Source organism: Centrocercus urophasianus, unplaced genomic scaffold (genome assembly GCF_019232065.1).
Source record: "Centrocercus urophasianus isolate 14NV4802_14NV808 unplaced genomic scaffold, USGS_Curo_1.0 seq_16, whole genome shotgun sequence".
NCBI classification, from domain to species: domain Eukaryota; kingdom Metazoa; phylum Chordata; class Aves; order Galliformes; family Phasianidae; genus Centrocercus; species Centrocercus urophasianus.
Window position 1 is genome coordinate 15,305,697 of NW_024884711.1, and position 23,290 is coordinate 15,328,986.

Consider the following 23,290-nt stretch of genomic DNA (forward strand, 5'->3'; position numbering starts at 1 on the left):
CCTTTGTGCTGTGTTTGAAACACTGATGCTGTTTTTTTTTTTTTTCCTCCTGACTCAGCAGTGTCAGGAGAGATTGAGTCAGCAGCTCCTGAACATGTCTATGTACACAGCAGGGGAGGCTGAGAAGAAGCAAACAGAGCTTCCCAGTGTCACACACAGACCAGCATAGCTAAGCATGCAGGTAAACACGTGGCCCTGGGCAGCAGCTAGCCAAAAGGGAAGAAATAGCTCAAAGGGATCTATCTCCCAGGTGTTTTCTCTCACATCATTGTTGACTAGCCATCAGGTAGGAGACAATTTGTTTCTGCGAATGGCTCACTTGTAATAGCTTCATAGGAAACGTACCCTGGGGTTCACAGTTTTCTGGCTGTTGTGCACATGTAGCATGATAGGATTCTATGGTAAGGTTGGCTGAGGCCAGTGTAGTAAAAAGAACGATTTTTAAAAAATCTATTGGCATAAACAATAGGCTTTTATAAAATAATAAGCAATAAACAAAAAACTAATAAACAATTAAAAAAAATGCAGAAGCATTTAAATGGGGAATATAGCTCCAACCTCCAGTACAAAGACAAAAATATATATATTCTTGGACAGAATAACACTGTTAGATGCTTTCCTTTTCCCACTTTTTCCTTTTCCTCCCCTTTTACTGATCTGCTGGCTGTTCTTACAACTTTCACAACCAAGGCTACAGAATGGACTTGATCTAATAGTCAAGAGAACACTTAGTACTTCATCTCTCCCATTTCCTTCTCATCTCACAACGTACTATGGTATCTCCATATACATGAATTGGAACAGAGGCATTTATCCAAGGCTTCCTGGGATTATAAACTGGAAACAAAGAGAGATGTACAGCAGCGTGACAGAGGAGAGGAACAAGAAGGAAATGCATAGGTGTTAAAATCCGTGCTGCACACAGAACTAAAAGGCTGCCCTCCTATTGGTACCATATTCTTAGTACATAAAGGAACCAAAGGCATCTCCGAGGTTCCTCCTGTTGCCTTCTCCTACCTGCTTGCATTTCATCAAATGTGGTTGCAATTTTTTCCTTCTTATGCTGTGCCAAAAGACCATCTTATCTTCATTAAAATGCTCTGCACCACTTTGAAAAAAGATAATCTGCATCACATGGTTAATGCTCTATGTCCACTTTGGAGTCTGAGCTCATTGAAGCTGGACTCGCATCTCCCTCTGCCTTAAGTACAGTGTTAACAACTTTCTGGATCTGCGACAACCATGAATCCTCCTGCGTTTCCTTTTAGCTATAGAACTGTATCAATGTGTTTCAAGTTGGAACAATTACTAGTTATGTCTGCTACTAACTTGAAAAACAGCAGCAAGTTTACTTTCTCCAGTGAAGTGGATCTATTAGGCTGCAACAGCTAGAAAGCCCTCACAGGTTTACAAGACAACTTGGCTAGCAAAAAGTACGCTCAAGTAAAACAATTAGAGTGCTGCACTGGCTAATTTGTCTAACCATAGTTTTCAGATCCATTGCTGAATGCTTTGTCACTGAAAATAATGAATTTGCTTTTTTTAAAGAGATGAACATAGCTATCATACACACTAATTCAGAGTCCGGTATCTTCAGCCCATTCGGCTTACCTTTCTATACTTTCGACAAATGCATGTCTCATATCATTTTTTCTCTCCTTCCTCCATTTGCCTTACTGCTTTTCCTCCACGTATCTTATCTCCAAATGATGTGCTATTAATCAGCCAGAGACACCCTTCACTGCAAAGTGTTCCTCAACTGATTTTTCATCAGCACAAGTAGTTACTAGTTGCAGCATTCCTCCCACATGCTAAAAATTTGGTGGGGGAGGGAGGAGGGGTAGCCAGGAGGCTGCCTCGCTGTGTAAATGCTATCTCAGACCTTTATGGCTATCCACCAGTTTGCTGCAACAGTAATGTTGCTGCTTGCTCTCCATAAGGTACATGGCGAGAGGAAAGTGAGGCTGAACCCTGCCTCATTTTTTAAGTTATTACTCTTCATGCTCTTCCCTTTCTCTGATTAATCTGGCTGGATGCCTGCTCAGTAGTAGCTGAAGTTTAATACCTGAAACAATGTGTGTATATGCACTGTGCCAGTAAGGCTTGCCCAGCAGCACTCATTCTGTCATGTTTTCCCATGCCTTGTGTCAATATCTCATTTATAGGCAATCCCTCAGAGGCAGAGTAGAAGACAGGAAAAAGAGAGGTATGGAGAGAAACAGAGGGAGGAGAAAGGAAGGGGAAATGACATCCCTCAGGAACTTCAGCTGCTGCAAACTCACCCAACTCCTCCCCCATGAAACAAGTTGTGTGGGGGCACAGGTGGGTTCCATTCTTTGTTACTGGAGCACAGTCTATGAGCAAGGTCTCAATGAAGACTTTCATTGCTGTTCCCTGTTTTCATTGGAGTAAGGCCATCACAAACATTTGCAGGTGGCTTGGCCGTAGTCTGACACTAAAATATTTGTGGTTGTGATAAAAATCAGAATATTGCTACAAGATGGTTCTATATAACCTTTAGGGCTTGATCCTGCTCTTACAGAACTCAGTGCTCCAGTTGCTCTCTGCTGTTTTTACTGCTCATTAAAAAGGCCATTCCCTGGCACAATTCTCCATGGTAAAGACTCATCTACCCTTTGGGGCAACTTCAGATGTCTTAAAAAGGAGGGAGAGCCCAACCCAAAACCACTTACTTGAGCACCTCAGAATTTAGGCTTGTTAAAAAACAACAAAAAAAGAAAAGACGATCAAACTAAAACCATCGAACTTTGCAGAACTCATAAACATTTTCTGAATCCATCTGGATTTATCTTCAATTGCCTAATACTGGAACCACTGTCAAGCCCTTATTCCCCGCAATGATTCTTGGATATAATTCTTAGCATATTTAGAAGGATAAGATGAAGATAAATGGAAATGACAAGATACGTTCTTTCAGCAAATATAGCAGACACCACAGGGAAAAGACTGAAGGAAAAGAGGGCAAACAGGGATGCTCAACAATTTGGCAAGTAGATGAAGTCCAAAATGCAGCAATTATCTCCTAGGACACACCACTAAAAAAAAAAAAAAAAAAGCCTCCTAGGAAGAGGCAAGAATGGGGAAGGGAGTGTGCTGGAGGTCATACCATAACTCTCATTCACACACCAGCTCACACAGAGACTAAACACTGACAACTGCCTCCTAACAGAGCAGCTTTAGACTCAGAGTTTGGAAACATTTGTGGGAATCAGTCACATGGAGAATTAAGATATGTCATGACAAAAGTTTCCCAAACAAGACACTCACCAGTGACTAGGAAACAGACCTTTTTATCCTCAATCCTTCCAACTTTGGAGATTCTAATCACCATGGCCCTGAAACAATGCAATCCGAAAACCTGACTGGCAGGGTCTTGCAAAACCACATGCAGTTTTTTTCCTCATTATATAGAAACAACTGTTTGGAAGCCAAACAAAATCTCATATAAAACACCTCATTACTGAGTATTAAAAATTGGTTGGGTTTTATTCTTGTTTTTGTTTTTAATTAGGATCATTATTACCACTAGACCTATTAATTCACAATTAGAACAACAGCTTTATCAACCTTAACCAGATAATGGAATTAGCTGTTTTTCTTTCTAACACTGGAAAATAAACTTTCCTTACTTCTCCCTTCTGTCAGCCCATCTTCAAACAGAGCGGGACACGCGTAAGATAAAAACTTATGGTTTCACAAGTGAAACTATTGCAGTGAACATGGTGTTTTGTTGATGCATAACACTTATGAAGGCACAACTATCAGATATTTTTACTACACCGATATTAGCTGATTTCTGTATTAATAACTAAATCCTGAAACAATAGGAAAAGGGGAAGTAAAGGAGCCTTGCCAAGAGTACTGGCAAGCTGGAACTGTGGATGGGAATGTTGTTGTGTGTAACACTTCTGGAGCAGTCAGCACCACAGCCCATCCCTGCCACCGGGACACTGAGAAATGAAAAGCCTGAAATCAATCTTCTGCACCAGACACAGAGAATCTTGAAAGAAAACTAAAGAATAACTGGACTTTGAGATTTCAATGCCAGGATTTCATTTGTCAGCCTTACTCCAAAGAAACAGCAAGTTGCTCATCAATTATTTAGACAATGACTGGGGATGGAGACTGCTTTTGCACTTATCATATAATGGATGTGACCAAGTTACAAATGACAGTTAATGAATCTAGACCACTGCTTCATTCTCAGTCCACTGATTTATCTTCGTATCCACATGTTTTCATGCATAAAAAAGTCTAAATTCGTAGAACTGTGTGACAAAAAAAACCAAAACACCCTCAAACTGGGCAGTTTCTGTATAATTAAAAATGAGTTATCATGATTTATGAAGACTTCATGTCAGCTGGAAATAGACATTGAAGCCAGTACTGTGAGCATCCATACTGTCAATCTGAGGGAATAAATTCAGATCCATAGTTGCAAACTGCTCAGAGGTCTTGTGCCAAACTCTGTTTATCCTAGTGAACTTGTTTTTTTTCCTGGTAGCCCTCTTCATACACACCAAGTACCTATACCCAGAACTCCTGCTGAAAAAAGTGGAATGATCAGCTTCTGAAATTCTGCATCTGCCTGTTTAGAACAGTTATAGGAACAGGAACTTTGACTGTAAGCAGATTTTTTTTTTTTTTTTTCATAGGAGAAAGTAGGACTTTCCTACAAGTACTGCGCTCTGTCCCTGCTGAATCAAAGTGACGGGTCTGTAGTAGATGTCATGTCATGGCTGTTTTCCCACAGGAATGTATACTGAAGTGATTCTTGCTGTATGCTGGCGGGATCAAGTGCAAAACCAATAAGACAACATCTTGTACTGCATGCAAATGCTGGATTCAGAAAAATGGAGAAATGAAAAGAAAGGTAGCAGACTTACCCAATCTGTCGATTTGTGGAAGGTGCTTGTGTGATGACAGAACTGGACTGCGGAGATGGCATGGCTTGTTGAATCACAACATTGGTGTCGTGGTTCGGCATCCTTGTATTTGTCAGCTGGTGAGATCCAGGTCCTGCCATTGCTCCTCCAACTGCGTTATGCATGGAGATATTCTGCGAAAGGAAGGAAAAAGGGAGATTGCAGACAAAAATGTATATTGTCTGTGAGTCCTACCAGGCAACAACTAGAAATCTGAAAGCATCAACAATATGTGAAGTTATTGACTCCTAGCAAATCCCACATCAATACATCTTTTTGTAATAAACAACTATAAAGAAATGAAAAATAACTATTTACTTTTGCTGGGCAATATGAATGGAAAAATACCTGCAAGTTGACTAATCACTCTTCTGTGATTTTGACTTATGTTTTATAATGGGGATATTTAACACACATTCTTTTGACTCAATGTGATATATGTTTTGTTTGAAAATGACTTCTGTGGTGAGTGCATGGCACTTTGATTTACTGTGTGGGTTGTTTACTGTGTACTAGGTCTGCTTAGACTGACAAGCAGATCAAGCTTTATAGTCCTGAAGTAACAAGCAGTGTGCGGTATATCATGAAACAGCCATTTCTAATAGCCTACATATATTTTGCAGAGCAATAATATTCCAAAGGTCTAGAATAATAGCACCGTATTTTCACATGTCTAACCTTTGCTTCAGGTAGCTTTGAGCTCCTCAAAAGTTCTTAGGAAAAAAAAATCACAGATAATTCATATCTTCAAAGTGAACAAGCCACAAGAGAACAGGATGATACTAAGGAACGAACACTGGAATGAAACTTGTCTTTTATTATCCCTACATACACAATACACACTGTTGCTAAACCGCAGGGTTTGATTTGGCCTGCATTTAAAAACAAACAAAAATCTCAAGCCAGAGATAACCCACAGTGTACGCATATGAAAAATACAGCAATATTAATGGCTTTTTTTTTTTCCTATCAGGTATCAACATGTGGACTTCTAGCAGCAAGAAGAAAAGAAACTTTCCATTGCCACCAAATGCAAGGCTGAGGATAAGGAAAAAAAAACCCAACACATCTCTACACTCACACTCTGCCACCAAGGCTCACTTCTTGACCACTGTAATAATCATGATTGAAAACAAATGTTAAATTTCATTCAGAAAAACAGTGTATTTTGGAAACACACAAAACACAAGATAGAGATAGAAAAAGCTGGTGAAAAATGAAACTCAAATCTCTGCTCAAATGTGGGGGACAAGCAAGATAAACAATATATTGAATTCCATAGCTAAATAAAAGATTGGATTTTGAACCGAAACAAGAGTAAGCCCTTTAAATGACATTCTTCATGGAAAAGGAGACAATAAATAAAGGGTCTACGCATGGAAGTCCACAGCTGTCATCCTCCTATCTCCCAATTCATTTTTAGATAAATAGATAGGTTGATTTATTGATGGATTGGCTGTTTGATTTTAAATAAAAAAGCAGAGGGACTGCCTACAGCCATATAGCCAGATTACTCACCCATCTGAGCTCTTGTTCTAGTAAATAATTTACACAATATGAATCAGGTCCAGCAGGAGAATAGCCAGTATTCACTTTGGAGCATGGATTGCAAGAGGAATTCAGACCAAGGACTTTAACTACGATTTTTCATAGCCCAGTAATATATTATGACCATCAGGTAGTAATAAACTTCAATATATTGAATCTTTTCCAAAATAAGTTTTCCCCTTGACCTAGCACATTCCTATAAAAATGTCTCCAATGGATTTGTGTTTTCTGATGGGGGAAACAAAAACAAAAGCAAACAAACAAATAAACATGCCCAAACAAAATAAATCACAGCCACATCTACTTCAGGATTCAAAAGTGACAGAATTTAAAGATTTAATTTCACATTCCCCAGTTCCTAGATTCAGTGCTCCCATTTTCTTTTCCTTATTTTTACCTGTTTCGCCTATGATTTCAGAGCTCTTAAAAGTGTAAGTGGTTTGAGCTACAAAGGTATGAAAACTTTTGATAGCACATAAGACATTATAATTGCTGGCTTACAAGCATACACTTGTAACACTTGCTACCTCAAAATTTTAGCCAATTCCAATACACTATTTCTTCAGCAAGTAGGCTGAACTTTGGAAGAAAAAGCAAAGCAAAAGCTCATTGGTGTGTTCACATGTCCATTCTTCTTCGTAGTGCAAGTGCTGTTGTTGGTAGGAACTATACTTAGTATATACAGAGTTGCCAAAAGAAAGCCAAAGATTTCCTAACAAAATGTCAAACTCCGCATGACTCTTGCATTCACAGGAGAGGGATTTGGCAAACTCAGAACAATTTACATTGGTGAGATGCTTGTAAATTCGCAGAGGAGTTCAAGCAAGTTCATACCTAAATGACAAGGCCTACACTCTGAAAGATGGCAGGAAGATAACACACAGCAGCTCTGACCCTAAGCCTGTCTGATTTGGTCACATGGATAGCAACATACAGAATGACGCTATGTCACCAGCACATCAAACCATTGCACACGTGATGCAGATGACTTTCAAAATTCTTGAAACAGTCTTCTGCATCACATGAGTTCTGAGAGGATATAGACGTCGTAGTGCAGGCATGACTTTTGGCTCTTATAAAAGAAGATAAAATTCAGCAGCGTTGACTGAAACAGAGACCATCATAGTTAAAAAGTTGCTGCTTCTACTTTTAAGGCTGCTTCTACTTTTAAGGAGTTCTACATACTCTTCCACCAGATATCCATGGATAACTCGTCACCTTAACTGTCCTTTTCATTCTCTTCCAGCTCTTGAGCTGATGGTTAAGATGAGTTCCTACAAGGTGGGGAGCTCCCATCACACCAGTGAGGAGGAGCTGTCAACAGGAGTCGTGACACAGAGCTTTCCTCCTGCTTTTAACACTACTGAGGCCTGTGCATACTCAGAGAGAATACGACGTTTGGAGTTTTCTCAAAGGCCTTCACAACTGTTCTAGAAGAGGTCATATGGGCTTACTACTATTTTTCATTTTATTACAAGTGGCCTGAAGTGTTCATATAGGGAACAGGCCACTCACAACAGGAGCTGGGAATTTATTTCCTCTTGGACTAAGTTTCACACCGTACCAAAGTTCCCAGCCACTCCCTCTGGAGCAGAAACTAGAATTAGGACACTAAAGAACTCTTATAGAAATGCTGCCTTTGCCAGTGTGCCTATGCTATATTCTGTAGCAGTATTTAACATTCAAGTTAAAATAAATAATGTGAAGAAAAAAAAAAAAACATCCACAAACTGTTTAGCTGTATTCATTCTCAACCTTTCCAACTGCAAGAGGAAAAGGAATAGATCATCATCAGCTTAACTTCTCACCACTTTGAGAGTATTTCTCCTTTTAGCTTCAATCAAGAGAACATTTAAGCATTTTTCTCCCACATGCAACCATTTAACTTTGGATAGGCAATGCTCTATTTTTCTTTTTCTTTTCTTTTTTTTTTTTTTTTTTAAGGATAAAAACTTCTTGAAGTCATGCTTCCATGTGCTCATGGAGAGAATTACACATCACTCCACAAGAACACACGCCCTGTTGGCAAGCGCAGCACAGAAATGATGGCTCTGTAGACATAGGCAAAAATACACCCCATGGCTCTGGGCAGTGACCATTTCTGCTGAACCCCATCTTTTCCAGAGAAACATCCATCCATTTTACAACATCACCCATAATCACACATCCCCATCTCCTGAAGGCACAGGATTAACAAAATGGAAACAAAACCTGTTACTATCCACTGGAATATTCTGAGTTTCAGACTGTTTGTTGTGTTTTTATCAGAGCTAGTTTCTGAAGTTACCTTATATTCTCTAATGATTCTTTCTTAATGAAGTTTAATGGAAGTTATAAATACCACTTTGATACAAACTGAGAAGTCATTTAGGTTTGTTCTAAAAGTTCTCTGATAAATAGATCCATGACCTAAAACCAATAATACATAAAGCCCATTCTCTAGAATATTATACAAATTCTTAAGTCAGAAGGTATTTGCTGCAGAAAAAAAAGAGAAATAATCCAATTGATCTAAATAAAGACAAAAGCATTTTTCCCCTTTTTCTGGAAAAAATCATTTACCTCTGCTTTCCCAAGCAGCAACTTTAAATATTGTTAAATAATTCAAGAGAAATAGAACCAAATTTATGACCTAGTAATAAAGAAAATAGGCTGAATATGGGAAATAATAGCCTGTTTCAAAATTATTTTAATCACATAGAGACTCTTGTCAAAATTAATGATCCTTCATGAATTCTATCCTGACAAAAGAGAAAGATAATCCCAAAGCAAACGTTACCAAATCTTCTCAGAAACAGCACCAAACAATTTTCTCATTATTCAAATCAATATGAATGGAAAACATCCTCACACCAGTTCATCACAACTATTTCACTATTTCATTTGCTACTAATACGCAGTATCCCAACCATCCTAAGTATAAAACTAAGCACACTGCCCACATAACACCAATAAACACAGCAGAGGATCTGGGAGGAAAAAAATTAAAAAAAATGAAAAACCAAGGTAGAACAAAATTCAGGTTACTAATGCAGTTAAAGTATTATAGAGAGGGGGAAAAAATGTATTTTGAAGATGTACATTTAAAAAAAAAGAAGGATCATTGTGCAAGAGAGGAAGTTTGCTGGAGAATGAAATGCAATACTTATTCTTTTTTTAAACTGTAACATCTGTATGGCTTGAATGAGAAAAAGCACTAAGGCAGGGAAAGGACACAGAAAAGAACTATTGGAAAACGCTGTGTAATAACACTAAGCACAGGGACAAAGCACTTGGAAGATCTTATCACAGAGTACTAAAATCCATTTAACTTTCCCACTTAGCGAGAGGCACGAAGTCACTGAATGAGGGTGACACACGCCAAAGGATCTACTTCTCAAAACACTCCAAAGGCAGGCAAATACGCAGCAGCTACCTGATAGAAATGGCACATTTAAAACAAACAAACAAACAAAAATAAAGCAGGCATGACATACGCAGAACTCTTCCCCGCCCCCAGGTCTCTTTTGGCTGCTGCTTCCCCCCACACTGAGTACAGCTCGCTGTCCCCTCGGTGCAGGGATGCGGAGGGCAGGAGCACTGAGAGTAACCCCGAGCACTGCTCAGTCAAATGTTATCAGGCTGATCTCCTTAGGGGTAAAAAATTTAAAGAGAAATTAAACTCTTTACTCAAAAGTGACAAGTAATGACAGGCAGATGGGGAAAAAAGGGAAACATTGCTCTCCCTGAAATCACAAAGCTTTGAATCTGTACTTATCAGTCTCTGCCGCTGGATTTAAATTTTTTGGATCAGAGACCTCTGTCAACCCGCTGAATTTCTCACAGACCACTCCGTACTCTTATCATAAATTGTGTAATTAAGGCAAGATGACTCCACAGAGCAGCTGCAGATGACTTACCACAGCTTTGCGACCACCAGCGGTTCACAGGCCAGAGTTTAAACACTGCCCACATACTGCTTTAGAGCACCGTGGCTAGAATTTCCTGACAACAAAGATAACATTTCTAAAAGCATCTATGGACTCAGGCAGCCCAAGTCCTTTTTTAAAAATGCTCTTTGGTATTTTGAAGCCACAGTGGATAATTTTGTAAAATTTTATCCAAATATCTACACTCAAAAATGCAGGGAAACTTTATTTTTTCTTTTAAGAAAATATGAATTATTCTCTAATGTAGACATGATGGTTGCTGCTAAAGAGGCACAAAAACAAACAAACAAAAACCTTTATAAACAACCATTTCATTCTTTTTATCCTATTTTCTTGTAACAGCTGTTATGTTATCAGCAAGACGTTCTGAGATGCACTAAGTGATTCAAATACTATCTCAGCCCACTAACCCCTAGCAAACTATGCAGTGACGCTGAGAAGCATGGCACAAGATGCAGGACAGCCTATGAAGTGCTAAGCCAAGCCATCTGAAGGCTGCGGCAGTCACCACCATGCCTTGAAATCCACAGGGCCCATGTAAGTACTACAAATCCCCTTCAGACCATTGCCTCACGAGTGACAGCCCTGCACAAAGTCAGTGCAATGCAGCTGACCTCTGATGTGCCTTTCCACTTTGCCTCTGCCCATCAGTACCTGAAGTGCACAGTCACCTCCTCTGCTCTCTTCCTTCCACCTTCTGAGGAAAATGCATATGAACTTCTTGCAGAGTCTTGTTAATCCTCCCTGTCTATCCACCACTTTGACGGCCGGTTTAAACAAATGCTCCGAGTCCTCTGATATTATGAACGAAATGCAGGGGATCTAGAATTTTTGGTCTTTTATCTTAATTTTTGTGACATGATCTAATTACAGACATTCAGTGGTGCCCTCTAATTACCAGAAGAAATGAATACTGAAAGATGACCCTTGTCTTCCAGGATTCCCTCCCCTCTTCCCCCACTATCCTCCTCATGCCCTCTTCATCATGACTGTTTCAGGCTGAGTTTTTGACACACCAGGCCTTCTTTACACACACAGCAAGCAATATGTGGTGTGTACCAGATGTATCCATGATAAACCACTCAGAGGAAAGGAAAAAAAAATGTGATATAAAGGAAATGCAATGAGCATATTTTAAGGGAGAAGGAAATTTTGGAAGACTGGTGTCACCAGAGTTTGAAAGAAAATAGTTTCTCTGTGAGAAAAGATGACATCAGATTGCATGCTTATGTCTTGAAGTTTCCTACAAATATCTTGCATTTTCCTCAGGGTTGCTCATTTCAGATACAATTAATTGGCCAAGATAGCAATTTAAGCATTATAGCACAAAGAGCTTCTTCTGTTTAAATAAGCATCAGTAACACTGTCTATAGCCTCATTTGGGTCACTTGGGGCATTTTGCACTGCTAACAATACATCCCACCCTGCTAACTGGAAAGCTGCAAAATAGGTGAATCACAACTGTCTGCTTAGCCCTATATAGTTTCTGTCATACTTTATGCAAAAGCCATAAACTCACTATTTTGTTTCTTCCAAGTTGCCTATTGTGACTTTTATAAACAGGAACTTGGCAGCATGTCAATGGTGCAAACTGATTTCCTTTTCTAAATACAATTTAAAAAAAAACAAATAAACAAAGTTATGCTTGCTAATGAAACATTATATGCCATGCTGGAGCTAGTTTTTCTCAAACGTACTCTCTGGAACAGACGGAACATCAATAAACACAAAACAGCAAACCTTTTCATAAAAAGTATGTTTAGAAGAAAATACATTCTCTGCAGAACTTTGTCTTATGAAAAAACTGACTTATATCTGTAATGTTATCTTGGGGACCCAATTATGGTCCCATTAGATTGCTCTAAACAAGTGAGCTTGCCATGAATTCAAATGGAGAAGAACTAGTAAGAAACCTTGAAAGTAAAAGAGATTTGCTAGTACACAGACTAGGTGCAATTCCTAGAGGCCTCAACTGAAATTAAGGCCTTATTGTGTAGAAATCTGTATAGACATATTGGTAGGCTATACTTGCACACAAGCCTTACAGTCCAGAGAAAGAGCAAAGAAAGAGAAATGAGGAAAAAGCTATATATATAGCCAAAACTCAGGAGTCAATGGAAGGGCTCTTTCTCCCAGTTAAATGTTTTATCCACTACTTTACATAGTTTTTCTATATCTAATACTTGACCATAGATTCAGAAAAGAAGGAAATTGTTTTGTTGTTGGTAGTGTTTTGTGGTTTGTTTGTTTGTTTCTAAGGAAAAACAAAAGTCAGCAACAGTATTATAAGCTCAGCTCAGATTTATCATTTAATTTTTGTAAATTGGAGACAATGCCCATATAAAATAGGTACTCAAAGAACTTTCTCAAAGTAGGTGCGTGTCAAGTTTTGAAGGAGAGGCAATTAGACACCCAAAAGCAGCTGCCAGATTTGGAGGCCAGTCAGAGGGTAGTTGAAACCTGGTTTTCCTTTCTTTATTGTAAGGAGTTTTTTGTTTTTATCCATCATGAAACAGAAAGCTGAGGGGGAGGGCAGCAGTCCTCCAGCAACTGCTTTAAACAAGCCTTTGATAACACTAACTGAATGCACTAGGCTTTTCAACATTATGCAAACCATTTATAATCTGTTAATAGCAGATTCCCAGAGACAGCACTTTGGCATTTAAATTTGTTATATTTTATTTAAAGCTTCTTTGAAATTCTCATCATTGATTTCACTGGCATAAGTTATTGGCATCATGCATGAGTTACAACGGTGGCTGCTTGACTGCATTCAATAACTAGAGCATTTTTTTAGACAGAGCACTTGGTAAAGGAGAGCAGGGATGGTAGCAACAAAACAGCCAGTGATTTTCCATTCAGGCAGTTTCAAGCAGAAAACCAGAAGGCTTAACTTTTCTGCTAAGAAGTCAAGTGGAAATGCTGCTACCTTGGTAATAAAATACACCTCCAAAATATTCTTTTAACTCACATCCACTGCAACAGTTATGTTGGGCCTGGCTGGCTAGTTCTACATAGAGACTAACACAAACTACCAGGAAAGGCCCAGGAATCAAGGCCAATGTTGGTATCAAAAAACATCCAGATGGAGCATCTGCTTCATAAAACATGTCATAGGTCCTACCAGTGGTTTGGGTTGGCAAGTGAACTGGCAGGAAGCAAATAGTTTTGGTCAGTGCAAATTATACAAGAAACACCAAAGCATCAAGCCAAGTTAACCAAGTTAATGCATCAAACCTTCTGGGAGGTAATGACAAAAACAAGCGTGCATTTTGTGGCATGCACAACTGTTTCAATCAACTTTCAGCTGACATTCAGGAGATGAGAACCAGTGCAGTCTAGATCTTGGTCCAAAAGAATTTAGAGAACTAGGCTCAGTATTTGGAAGCAGTTCAGGCAGTTACCTTCTGTAGCTGCAGACAGATTTGATAAACAACCAACAAGAGCAGAAGAGCAAGAAATCAACAAGGGTCCTGGAAACAGCGGGGTTTACTGTCCACAGAGGTGTGCAACTTTGGTCTGAAAGTTACAGCTTGCAGGGATTGCTGAAAGAGGAGTTACAGCAAGTAAACTTAGTGACCAAGGTGGTGTGAAAGAGAAAGAGATCAGAAATGCAACTCTTTGTGCTCCAGAGGTGCTCTGCAGGTCAGGTACACTGGGAACAGCAGAGCCATCTTTCTGATTCTACAAGAATTTCTGCATAACTTCAAATGACTCCATATTCTTCTGACTTACATCTAAAACTAGATGAGTACCTTCACCTAGAGAGCGCTTGGAAGTGACAGGTGAATAGATTTTAGAGAACAGTATACCTAGAAAGGCAAAATAATACAGCAGCTGCATAATGGAAGGGATTTTGAGGGGCAAAGAAACAAGTACACACAGCTCCACAAAAATTCAGAGTAGAATGCATTTGAATTCCAACATCACAGAAATGATAAGATCATAACCCAGACACCAATACCTAAGCAAAACAGCAAAAATAAACAACAGTTCTTTGGTGATTAGAAACGGGAAAACAGAGAATGACATGTAAAAAATGTTGCATCCAGATAGCATTGCAAGATCTATTCTACAGAGGAGAGATCATCTGCAGAAAATTGTATCCAATTTAAGTAATTCTGGTTCTACATCCAAATCCAGGCACTAAAAATCACAAGTCCTCTAGACTAAAAAAAAATCTTACTGAGATTACATGCTGATGGTAGTGGAGTACCAAAGTCTGAAAGTAGGACACATTTTGCACAGCTTCCCTTCTGACTGGAGTAAACAGAGAGAATGACAAACAAGCAGCACTATATTTGATAATGCTACCAGACAATCATCCAGTTGTACACGCTTCCAGTCACATTAATTAAATGCAGTGTGGAGCCATCCTGGGGAAATTATGTAAGTTCCTTCAGAGTATCACACAGTTCTGAAATGCTTTGGTGAGGCTTCACTGTACCTGAGGAGCCAGAATGCTCATCTTCCTTTCCTAAGTAATTGGCCCACCTGTAATGATGTAATCCAGCTGGACAGACAGCACTGTGCAAGGAGGCAAAACTTAATTTAAATGATGGAAAGCAGGAGTTTCAGCTGAGCCATGAAAGAAACGGGGCAAGAATTCATACTTGAAGACCACAGAGAAACATTATTTTTCCTGAACACTTTTCTCCACACAGCAGATTTTGCCTATAAAGAGAATGACAGTGGTATGTCTACAACTGAAGCTACTCAAGAGCTGAAAGTTGAGGGACAGAAGGAATAAGCAGCACCAAAACCCCATTCTTACAAGTGGCTAAATAGGAGTGTGCTGGCATTAAAGAACATCTTACCCTAGAACACAGTAACAAGCCTACTCATTGTAAACCTACTTAACCAAAGATTAGAAGTTATCACTACACAGGGCACAAAGTATAAGTGCTGTGGAGTCCAAGAATCGCTGCTGGATTTTTCTTCATCATCAGAAGACCACAGAAAGGACTATGTTCTGGAAATCCATTTGGTTCCATTGTCTGAGCATAAGGAAATAGGTTTTCTAGTAAGATAGCACTCTGAAGGTGATACTGTGCATGTTTTAGACTGTCTCTAGGAAAATTACTGTGGTACAAAGCCTCATCACAGACAGTATTTTAAAAACTTAAACTGAAGATTGCATCTAAATATAATTGCCTTCAGCATTGCCAGCAATAAGCATACAGGAAAAGGTAATGCAAGCCCAATGTTATACTGCAAGAGTCATTTCCCAAATATCTTACAGCTGAATGCTTAAATTCTTCTCAAATACTTGGCACAAGTTATCAGATTCAAGATCAAAAAGCTTAAAAGCCAATTCTATCTGTGACTCAGCACAAGGTCTCCTCTAAAAGGGGGCACCAACTCACGTCTCTGACATGCAGTTGTGAAAGTGTTTGCAAAGCTGAAACCTGTGAGGTTGGATTACTTGAGTTGGCCCAGAATTCTACCTAGTTTCATGCTTTCAAAAAATACCAACAAAAAAGTCAATTGGTTTATTCATATTTAAGAATTACGTCTCACACAGTAAGCTCAGAAACTTTAACCCTCCCAGTAAGATTTATTAAGTATTGTCAGTGATGCATAAGTTAATCATTCAAAGAAAACCTATCCATTATAGAGAGAAGTAAAAGAAATGTAAACTCAAAATTCAAAGTTAAAAAAAAAAAAAAATGAATAAAGAAATTGTGTGATAGTAGAGAATATTGTTCTCCTAAAATATTTGCTTTAAGGCAGAAATATTATAGTCTGAATTCTAATAAGATATTATTAGGATCTGGACAGACTGATGTAGAGAGTCCAAAATGATTATTCTTCCTCCAAAAAGGACAGACAACGCACTACCCTACAATACTTGGTATGTTTCTTCTTGCAGTAAACATTACTAATGCTCCTAGAGAGGAGCTGACCTTGCCAACCAATTACATTATGCTAATTTGTCTGTTACTATAACTCCTACAGAGGCATTCACAGCTCAAAGCAGGACAGAGATTTATATTGTCTCCTCCAAGCTGCAGACTACAAACATTAATCTCTCTTTCTCCTTCCAGTTACAACTCTACATGGCAGTATCTACACGCAGCACCACTGCATGTTCAAAGCAACAGTTCTCACCAGCTTTATTTGACTTAAAAGACCAGTCATGGCTGTATCTTGCTCTTTTAATAACTGTCACTCTATCTAAGAAAGCATATGCTTGGTAACAGCTGTTTTCCTATGAAAACATATGGTTTCTCATACGCTTTTGAAAACACCACAGGAATGGATTCACTTGCTAGACACTAGTGCCATGTCACTACATCAACCAACAAAATCACTGAAAGGAAACTGCAATATCTTTTCTAAGTTATACCCATGTACAAAAATAAGTATTGTTTCAAAGCAACAAAAAGATCATTCAGCTGAAAACATTCGATGTAAAAATAAGGCTCATAATTTAGGAGTTCTGTGCATTACAGAGTTACTTAAAGATGGAATCAGAACACTGGTCTGCAGACAGGCAGCAAACACCATACTTCACACAAGTACTTTATAGTCCATATTGCATCATGAGAAAGATTCATGAGATCTGGTTCTTTTAACTGCTGGCAAGATCAGAAGTTTCCTCAATATGTTTCATTGCAACTTGATAAACAAATTATTGAAAAAAGTTGTGTCACAGCAATTTAATAAACTACTGTCCATCAAGTAAAGCATAGTAATGGACCCTTACATGCTTTTCTCCCTGTGTATTGATGGTTTAAGAAAATGCATTCTCCTTCATATTTATGGCAAGCTAAGACTATTTGCAGTACCAGTTGCACTTCAAAGAAGAAAAAAATAAGCTAACTTTTTGGGCTACTTTATCCCAGATATGTGCAGTCTTGGGCCAGACTAAACTGAAAGCTATATTTTAGTAAAACCATTCCTGTTTGACTTAAACTTGTTATCCACGCTGTAGGTCATCATTAGGAAATAAAAGGAGGGTGAGTAGATTTACAAATGTACATCTCATCTTTCCCAACATATTGACTAGTTTTGTGTGGTAACAGGTATTTTTGTAAGGCACAGTAAATGTGAGAAAACTTAAGTGTGTATACAACAGAAGTTATCATTCAGGACATAACACAGAAAATTAATGTATATATAGAAAAATATTGTTCACCTACATTTCTTTTCAGAATCAGAACATTAGATCTTCCTTCAAACCACTTAATTTTCTGGTAATGACCAACATGTGATACATTTCTGATGTCTACAAAATTTAATTTTCTACTCATTTTCCAGATGATGAACAAAGGGAAACTGCTCTTGCTGCATAATTAACATAGCTTATACTCCTACCACGAGTGCATACTACCACAAGTTGCATGGATATATGCATAAGGCTATGTCCACACTACTCTTATGAAACAGTCTCATCTACAACCTTTTTATGGATGCAGCCATGGATCACACTATGTAGACTCTACCAGGTTCAGCAAAACTCAATCCATGCTAGAAGCGACTTAGCACCGATTACATTACGTACATATACCTTCTGTATTAAACCACATCTTTAAAATACATAGTAAAAGGAGTGCAAAATGTGAAAACAATTTGCTGCTGAGGCTTTCCAATCAGTTCAATGAGTCCACATGAGAAAAACGTGGTCCCTTCATAAGTTTTTAAAATTCTCTATTACAAGTAAAACTTTTAATTATCTTTGAACTAACTGTAAGTGATGGAAGCCTCTCTGCTTGATAGCAGAGAAAGGGAGCAGTTAAAATTACTGGAGTATTACATTGCTTCACACAGCAAAAGGGGAATGAGGGTGTCTAGCTAGAGTTGCTCATTGAAATCGAAGAGATGGGGATCTGATCCAAACAGTATCTGTACAGGCAGCACTTCAAACTCCTTAGTTTCTAGGCTCTTTTACACTGTATCAATAGTCTTTAAATGCATCAACTTCAGAACAAGCAGAGATTCTTTACTTTTTTTTTTTTTTTTTTTGGAAAAAAAAACCAAAAACAACAAACCATGCTGCAATATTAGGTAATTTAATCTTGTTGGCAATGTAATAGTTATGGTATAATCCCCTGCATTATAAAAGTAATTGCCATAATCATAACCTACATTCAATTATTTTTCTACAGTGCAGCTGCGGCAGTTTCCCACTCCCAACCTGCCATCCTATCACTGAGGAAACAAAAAGGGGCAGAAAGCAGAGCTCACAAAACACTGCTACAGCCCATCCCTCTCCCTTTCCTAATAGCAAGTGACTCCCCATCCCAGTTAATAAAGAGCTCCTTGTCCCTGCATTATGGAGTGTAATCTTTAAAAGATTACATTCTCATTTGGGAACAAGCCAAGAGCCAGTGGGAAATTCTCTAGTAAATTGGATAGGGAGACAACAATATGAAGGGCAGCTGGATGAGAGCACATTTTTTTCAGGGCATTCCTGTTCCTCTGGTATTGTTAGAAGTCCCGCAGCCTTGGTTCTTTTCACTGCTGCGTTGTCACGATAATGCTATTCAAGAAGGGGATACGGATTAACTGTTTTGAAGATGGAATGTGAGGAAGCGAATATTGAAAAGCAGTGAGGAAAAAGAAGGAAAGCCCAATTATATTTTTTGAGTTTTACCGTCTTACATAAATACAAGGGAAGTGCACTCTGTTGTGAAACACTGTACTAAGTGACTCAACTACAATAGTAAAGTGTTTGGTCTTGTTTTTACTCAGACTGCCACCAGGAAGCCGGTTTGAGCCCTCCATTGCTAACAATATACTAAGAAGCACTTTGAAACATATCCCTCATTGCCCCTTTTCCCTTGCCTTCATCTTCTCACAGATGCATCTGCTTTGTGGAACCTGTTTTCACCCCACACTACCTTCCCTCCCATCCTGGATGGAGAAAACAAACCAAAACATGGGACAGGCATCCTTATCTCATTTGCATACAGAAGGATGCCAGTGAATGGAAAAGTCAGTGAGATGTTAATTTTATTGTTCTTTAAAACTGCTTTCTGAGGATATAACAAAAATGTATGTATGCAGAAGACTGGACATGTGTTTCACAATAATTTAGTCAATAATAATGCATGTCTACTACTACCTCTGTGCCACATCTTGTTTGAAAACAAAGTCTCAAGAAAAGAAAGTAGAAAGAAATTGCTTTTTTAATGGACCAGGTTAATGAGCATTTCAGTAGAGAAATAAGTTTTTTAATCACAACATGAAATTGCAATTAATTATGTTTCACAAATGGAAAAAAATATATTAGAAGGGATTTAAAAAAAGAAAGTTGTAACAGAAGAGCAGTTGAAAGATTATTTTTATTCTTCGACAACTGTCAACTAAACTGCAACTTTTTTCACCTACAGAGCTCAAGTAACAATAGCTACCTATATGTTATACAAAGCAGTAACAAAGATGCATTAAAACAGAAGATTGGCTGCAATTTGGGAAGTCCTGATTCAGCAAACTATCTCTTCAGCAAGCCCCTATACACATGCTTAAAGTTAGCCACATGTTTAAGAACTATTTAAGTAGATGGTCTTTGGCCTCATTTCAGAAAAGCATTTATATACACATTTAACTGGCTGAGATGGATGAAGCAAAGAAAAGGCACTGGGATAGGGAAAGTGTACCTGAAAAAGATTCAGGCCAAACAATAATCCACAAGATAAGAACTTATGTGCGAAGGCGTAATACACATGGGAACTATGGTAACTACTTGTCATTAGAGAAACAAGCCTTACAGAGAAATCACATGCCATGGGAGATAAGAGATAAGAGTATGAGGAAAATCAAATATATTTCAAAACAACTGAAAGCAGAAACAACAATATCCCTTCTCTCTCTTTTTCAGAAAAATATTCTAATACTTATCAGCTGAACATCTCCATCTTGCTTTTGTCAAGGGATGCAGCTCTACATCTCTATTCAACATTAAGAGGAGAAACTGACTCAGTCTCCACGAGGCATAATTTCATCATCAGGCCTCAGGCTGCTCTGTATATCTGGCTGTTGAGAGAGGAATTACTGAATTGTGGGAAGGTCCTTCAGACACCCAATTTACTAGACAGTGGCTTTTCAGACCAGGACGTTAAAAAAAAAAAATCGTGCAGCCCTTCAGCAAAGTGAGCAATCTGATCATGCTCCACTCCATGAACAAGGCCTACTTGGAAATGAACTACAAGAAAGCAGCAGCTGTGAAGTATGGTGAAACTGTGCCAGTGCTGGTGAATGGGAAACAGGTGAAAATCAGCATCACAGAGAAGCCCAAAGCATCTATGATTCTATGATCTTCAAATTCTTATTTCGATGGATACTCCTCAGCTCTCCATCTAATTGATGTTGCTGTTCCTCTTCTTCACTGTGAACGTTCCCCTTCGTTTTCCTAACCAGGTCCTGGCTTCAGGTCAGGAATAAGTATTTTATTTATATACTTTTATATAAGTATTGGTGATTAGTACTTCTTTTCACACCTTTCCCCCCTTCAGCAACCCATACTTTCCTGCCTCCTCTCTCCCATACAGTGTTAGGATTCGAGAGATGACTCCAAAATCAGACTCTACCATCAGTCAGAATGACAGGCAATATATTTTATTTTCCTAATTGCTAGAAAAAATGAGGTCTGAGACAAAGAAAAAAAAATACTGCTGATAAAAACACAAAATGAGCAGATGGAGCAGCTTTCTTCCGGATGCCACTGCCTTACCACTTCTCAGTGAGAAGCAGTGAAGCCAAAAGATACCCAGCTTCATTTCTGCCCCAACAGCAAGCACAGAGAACAAAACAAAAAATAAAGAGAAACCTCTCCTCAAACAAGGGAAGAAGAGGAGAAAGAACAAATCTCTCTTAACACAAGAGGGCAAGCGACAGTGCACACACACATATTTACTTTAATGTCTGTTGAGAAGGAACTGAGTGACCTAATTAGCTAATGACTGTAGGGCACTTTTAGCCAACTGAAAGGTGCTGTGGCATGGAAGTCAAGAACCTCCATCATTATATGCATTACACTTGGAGCCTGTATGGCTCAGAGTCTGCCTGAGCAGTGCTCCCTTAATGTGTGTCTTTTTATGTTGGTGGTGAAATATTTTTGTGTTTGTTCAGGGCTGGTTTTTTGTTTTTTTGTTTGTTTGTTTGTTTTTAACTGCACTTCCTTTTGCAGTTGTCTCTTCAGGTTAGAAATTCCCTTTCTAAGTAAGAAGCAAATAGTCTAGAGCCTGTGCATCTTTCATCGGTGAACATCACAGGTTTTTACCAACCTCACCTCTCACTCATCTCTCAGGCTTTCTAGGAGGAGAGGGAGGAAAACACGCTTGCATGCAGAATATGATTTGTTTTGTGATTGTAATTTGGGCATTTCTACCTGAACTACAGCTTCTTTCAGTTGATATCAACAGACCTCCTTTAGAAAAATGATGCACAGCAGAAAAGACCAACTGCTGTTTGTTGTTGGAGAACAGGGTCAAAACAAAATCCATTTTGCTACAGTGGGAGGAGCGATTAAAAAGCCACAACAAATGAAAAGAGAGAATACAAAGCTTACAGGACAAGGTAACAAGTTTCCTTAAAATTTACATTGTACATCTTCTACTGAGACTCAGAAAATGAGTAAAACATTTTTTAAAAAGTTTCCAAATAACTTCTGGCATAAAATCAAGAGGGGCAGTAGTCATTTTCCAGAATTCCAAAGAAAGGGGAAAAAAAAGACTTCTCCAGAAGCACAACAATTTTTCTATCCCCACTGAGCATATTTTTCCCTCAAGATGATTTCACTTAATAACAGTACGCTGCAAACAATCATTAGGCAGGAAAAAGAGGGTCAGGACAGGGATAACAAAGATGAAAAAGAAAACTGCTGAGAGTTCACCTCTGGTGTTTGTTTTGAGGCACCCTTAGGATTCAAGTGGGACTACACGCATTGTATTCAAAGATTTAGTTCTTTTAAAAACAAACAAAACTGGCAAGGGCCATCAACCAGAAAAAGTTCCTCTCATAATCATAAAATAAGGTCAGTTCTTGTTTATTCTTTTATATGATAATTTCAACTTCTCTATTGATTTTTAATTATTTTTTTTAAAGGTGAATTAAACTTTAAGACTAATGTCCATTTTCCGCAGGGACAGCTTTTTTTTTTTTTTTTTTTTTTTAAATAAATTGTGCTCATATTTTCTCAGCTTTTTTTTTTTTTTGCTGGGCTTTCCTTATCAAGTACTTTGAATCTTTTACACAAATTCTGGGGTAGCACAGTCTTCTTAGCAGCTTGTAGCCATTGAAAAGCAAGGCAATAATCCATCTAGGTTTAGGGCGTTTTCATAGAAGTGATGCAGAGCTGTGTCAATTTTAATGTTATGCTATGGAGAGTGCATGTAGCTCTCTCCACTTTAGAGGATTAAAAGTGACCTCTCTTACCAAAATCAATAAGGGCAGCTTGCTGTGACTAATAGGTTGTAGAAATTCAAAAGAGGCTGTTTGTAACACTGAGTTCATTCTCCTTGCCCAGCCCCAGACTGGCTGGCAGATCTGCACTTTGACATGTACATTCACGTGGCAAACTAATGTCTGTTATCCTCCCAGGGTCCAAGCAAGCCACACACATTTCAAGGAAGAAAGCAAACTGATATTTATTTGATAAGAGAGGATTTGGCAACTTCTGTAAAGAAGCATGTGAGAGAAAGCAGAACAATAGTTAAAATGTATATTTCTGCATCTCTGGTATGGTTTTTAAAAGAGCCAGACATATTATCAGGATCTCAGTTAAGTAATCAGATAATTCACATCTCTCCATGAACTGAGATTTTTTTCTCATCTCTGAGGAAAGGCTTCTTCTTCCTTCAGATCTTTGCATAGCTGCAATAGGCTAAAAAAAAACTTCAAATTCCATTAGGGTCAGTGGAG

The 23,290-nt window shown here is 38.5% G+C and overlaps 1 protein-coding gene across 1 annotated transcript in view; it reads right to left on the bottom strand.

Moving 5' to 3' along the window:
- Positions 1-23,290, bottom strand: part of CREB5 (cAMP responsive element binding protein 5) — a 238,651-nt gene that overhangs the window by 158,511 nt on the left and 56,850 nt on the right. The window contains exon 5 of the mRNA XM_042817066.1: positions 4,908-5,080. Coding sequence (XP_042673000.1) covers positions 4,908-5,080 — 173 coding nt within the window. The remainder of the gene's footprint in view (positions 1-4,907; positions 5,081-23,290) is intronic.